Source organism: Schistosoma mansoni, chromosome 1 (genome assembly GCF_000237925.1).
Source record: "Schistosoma mansoni strain Puerto Rico chromosome 1, complete genome".
NCBI lineage: Eukaryota > Metazoa > Platyhelminthes > Trematoda > Strigeidida > Schistosomatidae > Schistosoma > Schistosoma mansoni.
Window position 1 is genome coordinate 38,455,961 of NC_031495.1, and position 14,186 is coordinate 38,470,146.

General features: G+C 35.2%; 1 protein-coding gene across 1 annotated transcript in view; it reads left to right on the forward strand.

The window, feature by feature from the left end:
* Smp_125290 (IPR001194 DENN,domain-containing protein) overlaps positions 1 to 14,186 on the forward strand; it is a gene marked incomplete at both ends in the record, with an annotated part of 71,900 nt that overhangs the window by 14,304 nt on the left and 43,410 nt on the right. Inside the window, 3 exon segments of the mRNA XM_018794334.1 lie at positions 2,697 to 2,841; positions 10,987 to 11,217; positions 12,749 to 12,925. Of these exon segments, the coding sequence (XP_018648757.1) occupies positions 2,697 to 2,841; positions 10,987 to 11,217; positions 12,749 to 12,925 (553 nt within the window).

Below are 14,186 nucleotides of genomic sequence, written 5' to 3' on the forward strand. Positions count from 1 at the left end.
ACTTTCTTAACTGAAAGAGTCTTCTGGTTGTACATTTCAGTCCGCCTTATCTTTTCATCCCTTCTCTTCCTACTTTCATTATTTTGTGTGGCGCATATGTTGTATCTGGTGCCCTCTTGTACCAATATATATGTGTTTAAATAAATAAATAATAATAGTCACGCGGACCCCAACCAGGTAGTCTGCATCTGCCAACATGGCTCAGGCTAGAAGTTAGTGACTTCAAACACTGATGCCGCGTGACTATCGTAACCAATGGTTGGAGACTATGTGACATGGCTCAGAATCGATCTCAATGGCGTAGGTGTATACACTCTCGATCTTCCCTTAAACCTTGAGATTAAAATTGCTTCATATCTATCTTCCTTCCTATACTATATCCTTATATACAACCTATAATTTGTATACTACCACCACCACTAGATTAACTACTATGAATCCGGTGTTGATCTTGTTGTGCTAACGAGGTATGGCAACTTGGACCGATGCATATATGTGCCTGGTCCTACGTTGTAGCTGACTGACTGACACATAATATTGTGTATATTACGTTAAGAGGTACCCTTTCTTATTAATTCTTAGTGGTCTTACTCTATGTAAGCTGGTTAACGAAGCGTTAATTATCATACACTGTTAATTGAATCCAATCCTAAGAACATAATTGATATACATAAACCTTGGATTATTTAGTATGATTCATGTTTGAATATGTTTACCTTTTAAGTAGTTAATTCTGTTCTTAGTTTTGAATGAAGTAGAGAATAAGAAACATTTATTTCTCATCATTATGCTACACTACAAAAGACAATACTAACTGATTTAGAAGTAGACTAGAAGAAAGCTAGGGGTAGCCAAACCTAGACGTGTTATAACAGTCGATGAGGTTATTTACTGTTAGATCGCTGTGTGTTGATAAGTTTACATTACCTGATTGGGATCCACGCTATTATCATTATTAATGGTTAAATATGTTAGATGATATGGCTCAGAATCGATTATAATGGTACATTTCCATTTCACACTGTATTTTATTCCATGAATCCATTCCGAACCATGTCGTCTAGACCTAAGCTGTCCTACTACCATTGATACTGTTACTGAGATTCGCTCTGACAATTTCATCTCGCTGCACTGATGTTGGAGTGTGCCAACTTGAATCAATAAACATAATATTCAAAGTTCTACGTTCTTTATAATTGATTAACTAACAAAAGGCGTTCAAGGTGGTTGGAGTTGGTCAACAGGAAACCCTAGACCCTGCACGCAGTGTCGAGCCACCTAGACTAGTAGCCACATTGCAACTTGATCGATAGCATTCGATCAGCACTAAGAAGGACTTGACACGCATGACATTGATCACCACCGAGTGATCAATCAATTGTGAAAAGACATTCATGCACATACCATGTAGACTTTACTTTTAATAATCGCATATTTGTATGAGTATATTCATGGTATTGTTGAGTTCGTCATATTTTTACTACTACCACATTATCCATTACCTTTTTATGAAGTAAAAAAGAATATGCCGATCTATATGTAGATAAATAGACAGATTAACTCAAGAAATACATATTCGTCTTTTATTATTCTTATACTCATAATACACAATGATTAATATTACAAACAAGAGAAACGTTATTCTATACTACTTATGTGTGTGTGTGTGTAAGCGTGCATCTTCTATTAACCAAATGCTTTTGGCATTATCTTTATTGTAATTTCCATATAATTATAATTCTTTTTTGTAATTGATTATCTACATAAACACATACATACATAATCTGTGTGTATGTGGGCGTGTGTACGCACTAAATTGCACTTTTACTATTGAGAAAAAGGACTAAAATGTAATTGTCTTGGTGATCAATAGCAAATACTGATATGTTTTCCCGCTTTCTGTATCGATCACAGTTATAACTGATGATAGTAATGATGATGTGCGTTGTTTTCTTTTCTCATACTGGGAGTAAATCTGAACAATATTAAACGTCTTCTTATCCATCTCAGTTATATGTATGATTTAGTATTCTTAGGGAACTTTACCTCACTAGATTAGTCTCTAAAACCAAAACATCGTTTAAACAGTAAAGTATTATATGCCAAAATGAAAAAACGAGTTAACTAAATTGGATTTGAAGTTAAGATAATGTATATTTATTTAGTAATCTACATACAGGAAGGTTCTGGACTCGCCTATCCTTTGGTGCTGATTGGTTCAAAATAAGCCAGTCATCGTTCTCCAGCATGCCTTAATTTAATCTATGACCTACCAACATCATGAGTTGTTCCTTTTGCTGAGATGTAATCAGTACTTTTTAGCTGTAAATCATGGTTGTGAAAATTTATATTTTCAATAGTTTCATAGCGCTAGTCATCAGCTTTGTTTGCTGTACAATTATGATGGTCTTAGTGTAAACGAAATAGATTACTGATTAGTTCGGTTGATAAAAAGTATCTAAATATTGAACTAGTATAGTCTTGTGCGTAAACATCTAACTAATATCTGGGACACTCACTTTATAGGATTTTCCCATGTCAGACAAATCTTTTGTCATATATACCACATTTTAACTGTTGATTCTACTATATCTAATCATTATACCAATCAATTTTTATGGATAACTGGTTAAGATTTTATTATTATTTTTATCACAGATACACTATGTTCATCTATTTTTATTCTCCTTCAATAGTTGTGAATCATTCTTTCGTCTTTTGGATAATTTAAGTGTGGATTTAATTATTCAGTTATTAGTTCAACTACTTACTGAACAAAAAATTCTTATGTCATCTGTACGACATTCAGTATTGAGTGATATTGGTGAAGCCTTGATATATGTAAGTTTTTTATTATTATTATTTTCAAAGTTGAAATCATGAGTCAATTGAAGCTAGACCACCATGGAAAACCTTGAAGCACCGGACGGCCGTTTCTTCCCATTATGGGACTCCTCAGCAGTGCGCATCCACGAACCCGCACTCGCGAGATTCGAACCCAGGACCTAACAGTCTCGCGTCAGAGCACTTAACTATGAAAATACTGAAATCTCCACAAAACCCCTTCTGATTATTATTATTATTATTATTATTAGACTATAAGTTTTTCCAAGTGTTTTGGTTTTCAATATCAATATATGTATAATTTTGCTCAAATGTGTACCAGTAAATACTATTGAAGGGAAATACAGACTATCTGGCTAAGGTCTGCACAATATCTGCAATAAGTGATTGGAGACTGAATGAAATAGGTCAGAAATTATTAACTATAAAGCCTAAGCATTTACTGTTTATCTTACTCTAGATATTCAGCTTCATTGTTTCTTTGAACAAATTGTTTCTAATTTAATTTTGTCTTTTCAAGATATATTCTCAGTCGTCAGTCTTTCTCACTATTATTGTTACAACATTATTTCAATTGTAAGCAAAGATGGATAGTGGCTAGCAGTGGAATCCAGGACGCGCGTTTCGTCCTATTTGGGACTCGTCAGCTGGATGCACCTGCATCTCAGAGTTGATGTTCACTCTGGGACTCGAACCCGGTACCTTTCGCTTGTGAAATAAGGCTATATCGAGGCAATATGCACAGTACGCACATATACTAATAAGAGTCCTAAATATCAATGGGACGATTCAAGCAAACAATACTAAGTGAATTATTTCAATTACTTTACTGTTTATCTTGTCGTCCTAAGGCAAATTTGTGTCAAACCTCTCCTCTATTGTTCATGATTGACTAAAATAATTAATGACGAATTAATTCATTAATTTATAACATCTACCTTTTTAACATTGTCATTCGATTTGGAGTTTAATAGTTTGAATGAGTGGAATTATTATATTCAGTGTAGAAAATTCACGGTTTTTAATATTTTCATTTCAATCAGTAATTATTCTAATTTGAGGAAACTGTACACATAAATGTTATTTGAAGTTTTGTATTAGGAATAATTCTTAAAAGTTATTGACAGATTGATAGCTTTCGTGATATGTCACAGGTTCGAACCTCACCTCACTTTCGTTGTTTTGCACAACTGAGTAATATAATTTAAATAGGAAACTAAATACCCTGGTACGGCCGAGAGTGGGGAGAGTCCGCTCTCCCTCTCCAAATGCTCTCACATAGCCACGCGTATATAGCCTCTGCCAGGCAAGTCCTACTCACTGCCTTCTCATGGCATTACTGTTGTTTACGAAATTGACAGAATGAAAAGAGAATGTCCGACGCTTTAACCGGGTCAGCGGACACGGCGAGTCTACTTAGGGGAGTTGGAAAATCCTGATTCCAAACCAATGGTGCAGATGGGCTGACTCCAGTATCGTGAAGGAACAAATGGTGTATGAACCAATGGTTGGTCACCAGCTACCATTGAACTGCATCTCCTCACGATGCTCCACTGTCTTGTGGATCAGACCTTTAGATCAAAGGCTCTGGGTGTAGCCCCCTAAGAAAATCAGTCTCTTCGGTTTGGGCGCGTGGGCAGTATCACAGCCCTCACATGTATCTTGATCACTTGATTTATAAGTAAATCATTAATATTTCATTATGAAGTATCTTTGTAAGGTTGAACATTTTCACTTTCAATAATAATCCACTATTGAATCAATCAATATTGTTTTTAAAACAACTAGGGTTAAAGATTAAACAATTTGTATCCGTTATGCATTAAGTATTTCACAATGTTATTGGTAACAACTAGAAAAACGGTACATAACTTTTTTAATTATTCATGATTTACTAGTACATAATTAGTTCAATGAAACATGAACATAAATGTTTTACTCTAGCTAGCCATTCGGAACTTTTAATATTTTTTACAATGGTACAGATTATTTCAGTTTATTTTATTGATAGTAGATAACATTTTTACAAGTTCATTGATAAAATAGAATTCGTAGGTAGATAAGTGATATCACACAAATGAATTAGATGTAACAATCAGGTTTTAATTGATTAGAGAGTATGTGTGCATGACCTGGAAACTGATTTTCTAAAACCATCCATGACATTCTAAGCAAATATAGATAGTGGCTAGCGGAGGAATTCAGGACGCACGTGGACGCACGGTTTCATCTCTATTTGGGGCTCGTCAGTTGGATGTACCTGCATCTCAGAGTTGATGTTCACTCACCCAGTACCTTTCGCTTCAGGTACATCCAGCTGATGAGTCCCAAATAGGACGAAACGCGCTTCTAACTGGATTCCACTGCTAGCCACTATCCATCTTTGCTTACAATACTTGTGAAATAAGGCTATATCGAGGCAATACGCACAGTATGCACACATGCCAATTATGGACTGACCAGTTGCAGTCCTAATCATCAATGGGAAGATGCAAACAAGTAACACTAAGTGAATTTATCCATGACATTGTTGTGTTAATATTTTATAATATAAGCATATCATTTTATTCAATAAAAAACCTTTTTTTTCTTGTTGATGATCTTGTCTTTGATTTCAATTCATTCGGTCTCATGAGCAACCAACTCTCAGATTATTTCAGTTACTGTTAGTGATGTATTGTAGGGATAGTCACTTTACAGTTGATCATACCGTGAAAGAATACTTCTTTCTTAGAGATCTGAAAATAAAACTGAATTAGTAGTGATTGTGGGGATCTAGAAATTTAACCACAGAGCCAAAGGAACAACTCCTTAGAGTTACACGGTCTTTCTGTGAAAAGTTTGTAATTTGTTAGCTCCATAATTTAAAATGATTTATTACCAAAGGTAAAGTAAGGTGTACTTTTTCTATGATTAACATTACTTGGCCCCCTCCTTTCATTGTAAAACACTAACATCTCTAATGGTTCTTGCTTTCTAACGGAGACCACCTTACTGTCATCCTGTCCCTGTACAGTAAGCCATACGACTTTGTTCAACGAATCAATCAAGCCCTAATTCATAAAAGTAATTCATAAAAGTTCTGTTTTGTAGACAATGTCCATCTGAATAACCATCTATGTTTGATGAATTGTTTATATGTTTTGTATGCATGGATACAAAGCAGTCAGTACCATATAGTTCGTCCCTCAAAAGATCATATAATAACGATGTATCATTCACAATACCAAAATATCTCGAATTTTACATATTATGTAATTTCTTTAATTATTTTATAGTATAAATATTACGTTACACATGCCCGTTGTACTTTATTTATCGATTATATGAAATAATGGTTAATTACGTTGTACATGGTTTGTTTATGATGGCGTAGGTAGTAGAATCAATACATCTAATCACACGACCAGTCATTCAATCAAATATGATTGGATAATAATAGCATAGATAAGAATCATGATTATTTATGGTATGCATCATAACGAGTGGTCTGGTTTTAATAAAAGATGTTATAAGGTTATAAATTCCTTGGTTCATATATCTATCTAATAACATAATGAATATTGTAAAAGTTGGAATTGGTTTCTTCGAATTATTATTCATTATATTTGTATTCTATGGTTACACCATAACTGGATTACTATGTTTATGTATTCTATTTATAATAAGCTTTCGTTTAACATTTTAATTTAATTTAAAATTAAAATTAACATATCGTAACCACTAAATGTGACTCCATTGATTGATAATGAATGATGGTAGTAAAATATGTAAAAACTTTAATAACCTCACGTATATATTATACTTCGATTTGATTGTGTTAATGACAATGGAATAAAATAAGTAAAGCACAAAATAAGTTTTCGATATGTATATTGTTATGACTTTTGCTCGTGTCAATGGTAACATGACAAAATCTCCAATCAGAATACCGACTTATATGGTCTTGTTCCTGAGCTAAACTAATGACATGTCAAACAGCACTAGCAGCCTTGAGTCAACTCTTACTTATTTACTTACTTACGCCTGTTACCCCTCGTCGAGGAGCATAGGCCGCTCACCAGCATTCTCCATCCAACTCTGTCCTAGGAAATCCTTTCCAGTTCTTTCCAGTTAACATTCATCCTTTTTATATTTGCTTCTATTTCCCGGCGTAGTGTGTTCTTTGGCCTTCCTCTTTTCCGCTTCCCTTCCGGATTCCAAGTTAGGGATTGAGTCGTGATGCACATTGGTGATTTCCTTAATGTATGTCCGATCCACTTCCAACGTCTTTTCCTAATTTCCTCTTCAGCTGTAAGCTGGTTTGTCCTCTCCCATAAAACGCTGTTGCTGATAGTATCCGGCCAATGGATGTTGAGTATTTTGCGTAGACAACTGTTTATAAATACTTGTACCTTCCTGATGATGGTCGTAGTAGTTCTCCACGTTTCAGCTCCATACAGTAGGACTGTCTTGACGTTCGTATTAAAGATTCTGACCTTGAAATTGGTTGAGAGTTGTTTTGAGTTCCATATGCTCTTCAATTGTAGAAATGCTGCCCTTGCTTTGCCAATTTTCGCATTTACATCTGCATCCGATCCTCCTTGTTTATCAACGATGCTCCCCATGTACTTGAATGTTTCCACCTCTTCCAGAGTTTCGCCATCAAGTGTGATTGGGTTGGTGTTCTCCGTGTTGCATTTGAGAATCTTGCTTTTTCCTTTGTGAATGTGGAGGCCTATTGATTCAGAAGCTGCTGCTACATTTGCGGTCTTCATCTGCATTTGTTCGTGTGTATGAGATAGGAGGGTTAGGTCATCTGCGAAGTCCAAATCATCTAATTAATTCTGAGAAGTCCATTGTATTCCGTATTTCCCTTCAGATGTCGAGTTCTTCATAATCCAGTCAATTACTAGAAGGAGTCAACTCTGAATCCTTATTAATCCTTCTTGTCTAGTCCTGCCCATTTAGTCCAGAACACAATTTTCAACCGCCACTGTATGAATCGTATATTTCAGATATACGCAGTTTATATACAAGCAGAGCAGACTGCATCATAGCATAAAGTGAATAATAACAGTTATGAACAACAAGCCGATCTAATTACATAATAGTTATACAATAAGAATATATATAACAGCAGTCCGTAAACAGATCCTAGGAGTTACCCATAATATAATCTCATTCAGATACAACATATGTTTCAAAAATTCATTAATACCCAGATAGAAGGTCGGATCTACAACGCGTCGATGAGAGCAGTTTTGCTCTATGCTTGTGAAAACTGACCTCTCCGAGTTGAGGATGTTAGACAACTCTCTGTGTTCGATCATCGTTGTCTCCGGAGGATTGCTGACATCCAGTGGCAACACCATGTTAGTAATACAGAGGTTCGGCATCGTGTGTTCGGGCGCAGAGACAATAATTTAATTGGTGTCACCATCTTGAAACACCGACTTCGGTGGCTTGGACATGTTCTACGAATGTCGCCCCAGAGAATTCCACGTCGTGCATTATTTGTCGACGCTGGGACTGGTTGGAAAAAGTGGAGAGGTGGTCAGTGTATGACATGGTGTCGTGGTGTGAAAGAAAGCTGTACAGCACTAGCTTCTGTTTGGTCCTTCACGACTCCCTGGTTGGGATCCGAGAGATGGTGCAACACAGTGGCTAGAGACGTTATCAGATATGGCTGAGAATAGAAACCAGTGGCGATCCTGCTGTAACCTTCTTTTACTTTCTTCATAAAGAGTGGCTATAACTTTCCTAACTGTGAGAGCTCTTCTGGTTGTACATTTCAGTCCCTCCCCATTACTCTTATTTTTTTTATATATGCATCTTATCCCTTTTCTCTTCCCATTCTCATTGTTTTGTGTGGCTCATATGTATCTGGTGCCCCTTTGTAACAATATGTATGTGTTTAAATAAATAAATTAAATAAGGTAGAAGAATACCAGTGATTACATAACTACTACTTAAAATATTTAAGTATGAATCATTTTTTATGTATGTAGATGAAAATGAACCACGTGTAAAACACACATAAGTTGATAGGCACATACTATTGTATACAAATGAATGACAAATGTTTAAAGTGAATAATTAACAGGGCTAAATATTTAATGTATAGAATACCTAATTGTCCAGAAGCTAGAATAATTCTCAGAAAACAATGTATTAAGAATTTCTAAAATATCATTATAGTGAAATCCTGTGAGTAAAACTTATAGTATCGGGAAAAGCTTATAAAAGAACTGCAACAAACTCCCGACTAGTTTCTAGCCGGCCATAAGGTAGCCTTTATAAATAGATAGTTTGTAGAAAAGAATAATACTACAGAGTGTAAATAGATATTACACAATTAATATATCTGTTATGGCCGGATAACAATAGTGAATGGTAAATTTGGGATCTATTTATGGACCAATATTATGCATATAATTTTTATCGTATAATTGCTAAATAACCAAACTATTCATATTCGTGTTCCCCTTATTATAAGCTTTATTTTGACCTATAGACTATTATTATACGATTTACCATTCTTGAGTTATCCCTGGTTCAATAATTACTGCCTCCCACATTCACAGCCACATTTGGCTGAATCTTGTGCAAATTTTAATTGCTATTTTATTGGTACTATGTGGTCAGTCTGTTTGGTATATAAACTCAGTGTGTTTGAAATACAATGATTCATACCGCAGAGGCTGTTATTAGTGTTCTGGACTTAACTGGCTGGGCTAGGCAGAAAGCAAGGCCGATACGCACTCTAGACTGCTCGTACGCTTTTCGTGTGTCACTGTTCTAATCGATAATTCTCTGCTCTCTAATTGGCGGTCTTATCACGTCATACATTAACTGGGCATCTACTCGGCCACAAGTTATAACAGTATCTATTAATGTCTTCTACAAGTTACTCTGCATATAAACTGTTCGTGATGGATGTACATCTTTCATGTTTTGAATCCTTAAAAGAATTCAAATATATTTTGAATAGTTTCCATATTGTTGCTAGTTAGTGTTTGGATTAGGAGTTAATAGTTTTAATCACTAACTCAAATCAGTTCTAATATCCAATTACTCTGTAGCCATATGACTAAATGAAGTTCGGTCAGAACTGTCAGAGATTTTATCTAATTAGTCTGTTCATAAAATGTAGTGACCACTAGGTTGAGGTTTTGTGGTTAAAATTTCAGGATAATATCAATTTACCTATTATAAACAATCCTGAGAGAAAGAATAGGGGATTGAATACATTTAACACTATTGTTTTCACTGTATGATTGTCAAAAATACAATATACAGTATACAAAGGTATTTTCCTACTATTCGTTGTACATGATATTTGCATTTCGTACAAAATCTTAAAAAAGTAACATTCTCCATGCTGACTGGTTTGTCCCTTTAATTAGACTTTAACCAAATATTGTGTAATCGACTTCTTTATTTATACTTTTTCGAAAATAGTTTTGTTGTTATTGGCTGTATCAATTTTTTTGTTAGAATAATTAAAAAAATCCATGACAGTCTATAGGTATAATCCGGACTTGGCCCTTCAGTTTGCCTCCAAATATGTTGGTACGACTGAGGGTGGGGAAGGCCAGTTCTCTCTTTCGAAATGCTCTCACATGATCATAAGTATACAGCCACTACCAGAGAAGTCCTACTCACTGCCTTCTTGGAGCGGCGGTGTTTACGAAATTGAGAGGATGAAAAGCTAGTGTCCGGTGCTCAAATCGATTGGTGGGTATGGAAGACCCACCTAGGGGAGTTGGGAAGTTCAGATTCCCTTGTACCAATGTTTATATGTTTAAATAAATAAATACTTTTCTCATATTGAATATAATCAACAGTTATCAGTTATCATACAAAAAAATAGTCCTAGAATATTATGAATTGATTGAAGTTATACATATTGACCATTCTATGCCTTGTCTTAAAGTTAGGAGCTCGCCTTTAGAATCGAAGTTCTTTGGTTCAATCCCCTCTTTCTACCATTCAGGTGTTTCATACTGGGATGAAACACTTTCGTAGTGTTTCCTGTTTCTCAATAGTTGCTGTAACTTAGATCAGCAGTCCATCATGTAGACTATAAAAAAAACAATCGATAATTGTTTTTAATCATCATAATTTTTCTCGTTACTTCAATTGTTAATTTTTTTACAGATGATATTCCCATTGAAATGGACTGTTGTATATATTCCATACATATATATGGGCTGTATTCATGTGATTCAATCACCTTCACCATATTTAATTGGAATGGACTCAAGATTTTTTGATTTTTTCCGTTTACCACCTAATGGTGGCATTGCCTATCTTGACTTGGATACAAATAATTTCAAGCCACCATTAGCACCGGGTCAACCAGTATTTGATTCAAAAGTTCTCCCCAAAGTAAGGTTTATTATTATTATTATTGTTAATGTTGAAGCGTAAAATTTGTTTTTCTTGTGTTTATCTTGGATATATATGTTTATGTTTTGAAGATATGTGATACATTCCCATCTAAACATCATATTTTTGAATTTAATCAGTATTGTATGCAAATTCTTGGTGTTTAATCGATGGAGTGGTACTGTTAAATGATTGTTAGATGTTCCAGATCTAAATTTTACACATGGATTTTGACATTAAACTATCTGTTGTCTCACAGCATGACTGTTGTTAATTCATTACACAATGTTACGGTTGTCTGACCACGGTTTTTCGAAGCAAGACTGGGATTTAGTGGAACCATAAAGTGAGTAATTAGTAAGCAACATAAAGGCGGCAGGGGGTAGTGCAAACCAATACGTGACATCAGTCGATGAAGAAACTGACTATTGAACTGAGCCATGATGGTAGGTGCAAACTAACTGGTTGGGGTCCTCACGATTATCGTGACCATCGGTTCCAGATGATAGGCGACGTGACATAAAGTCGTTCGCATTTACGTAGGTGCATTCACTATATCTTCCGTTAGATCCCAAGTTTCATAATTGCCTATAATTATTTTTTATTTCACAAAGCTGTATTTTCTTGAGTTGTGTCTCGAATACCTAATTTTGTGACTGTATTAACCATACTGTAATTCTCCGCGAAAGTTTCATCTCAGTTTGTTGATCGGGTTTGACAATACAAACCGATCTATACATGTTTCATGTTGCATATAACTGGCTGAGAACTATGGTAAATCAATTTCAAATTGATCTATGAAATTCCATCAGCACTAAAAAATCAAATAAACATGACGTTTGTCAATCAGTCAACCAAGCGCATCTTGGTACATGTGTACATCGGTCCAAGTTGCCATAACCCATTAGCATAGCGAGATGAAATCATCAGGCTGATACCAGAGTAGTAGAGATAGTTATAATATTAGTGGTGATGGATAAGATCAAGCGTCGAAGATACGATTCTGTGAAATATAAGGCGATGAAATAAAAGGATTATAAGTAGTTTGGAGACTTAGGATCTTATGGAAGAAAAAAGACTGGGTTCACCTGCCGCATCTCAACACGATTTCGAGATATGTCATTCAAAGTCTCTAGCCACTGGTTACCATAATGACACAAACCCCAACCAGATAGTATATATCCGCTAACATGGCTCAGTACAATTGTCAATGACTTCTTAGACTCCTTCCACTGCTTGGTTTGAATGGCCCTAGATTTCTTTCAAACTACTCTTACACTAGACAACATCACTCGTTGAGTTAGGTGGTAGATGGGTATATACTTAACACATGTCCTAACCGCCTCAGTAATCAATCAACGTTTTTAAATTTATATCAGACTAAATTCACTTTGTATTACTTGTTTGAATCTTCCCATCGATGTGTTAGGACTGCGACTGGTCAGTCCTGGATTCCACTGCTAGCCACTATCCATCTCTGCTTATATCAGACTAGTTTGATGTACATATATATGTTGTTTTTATTTTTTAGAAACCACTGAAGCAACTGAAAACAAGATTACTAGAATTAAAAGAGAAAATATTTCAAATGAAAAATACTCGTATAGCATCATCTAAAACGATGCCTAGAAATATGATGTTAGATTGTATGTTTTCAACATCGAATTCAGAATTAGCTCAAGAGGAATTAATTAAAGTTCGTAAACGTGTAAGTTGATTAAAAACATTTTCTCGTTTGTTTTTCATATCAGCCACTAACTTATACTTTTTTTATATAGTTGAGATCATGAGTCAATTGGAGTTAGACCACTATGGAAAACCTGGGACTCCTCAGCAGTGCGCATCCACGAGGAGTCCCACAATAGGACGAAACGGCCGTCCAGTGCTACCAGGTTTTCCATGGTGGTCTAGCTTCAATTGACTCATGATCTCAACTATATAAAATCACTAAAATCTCCACAAAACCTCCTTCTTATACTGCTTTAGTTAATGATCTTCGTTGTCTAACTTCAATGTATTCGAATCTTTAATAATGTTCATGAATTGCATATTCCACGTTTAGAACAATAATATATTTCCAAAAAGTCGATTATAAGTTGTATTTAGGATATCTATGCTAATATTGAACAGTTAATCCAGAGAATAGTATCAAGAATTAGAGTTCGGTTATACACACTGACTCAACAAATTTATAGCATTCGATCTGCACTAAGAAGGACTTGACACACATGACATTGATCACCACCCAGTGATCAATTAATTGTGAATATGACCAAGTTTCTATAAGCATGAATATGCATACGATCAAGTATAGAAATACACACATAATGTCATATACTCATACTGAACATCACAACATATATAAATGATAGAATAACTGGAAAGATTAGAATAATTCATCTGTCCAATGGTTAGGATAAATCACGTAGATATGTAACAACATCAATTGTTACATTCTCACTGCTGTTCCAATCTTTTGTTGCATGTTATATTTTTTCTTTATTCTCGTATTATAAAAGTGTCTAAGATTTGATATAGAAATGTAATTGTAGGGATGATTGCCAACTAAACTGATGACAACACCAGGACAAGCGTAACTAAGATCGTCAGTTTGTTTAACTTATTGAATAATCCTCATTTACAGTCGTTTTGTTTTGTGAGATAAAGTTCATGGTAAACATACACCTTGATCCTACATGAAGATCGTGAACGGATCAATGTTAGATAACTATTGCAAACCTGAAAGCACTGGAGGACGGCCGTTTCCTCCTAATACGGGCTCCTCAGCATTGAGCTCCTACGATCCCGCAATTGCGAACGCCTAATTTCTAGACCACTAGGCCGGCATCCAACTGTGCTAATGCCTGACTTCAACCAATCCATGATATTGCACGACCATCATTCATTGTTTTCGGTGGATAACTACCTCAGATCCAACACAGATTAGCTGCACTTGTCACGGCTTTTCA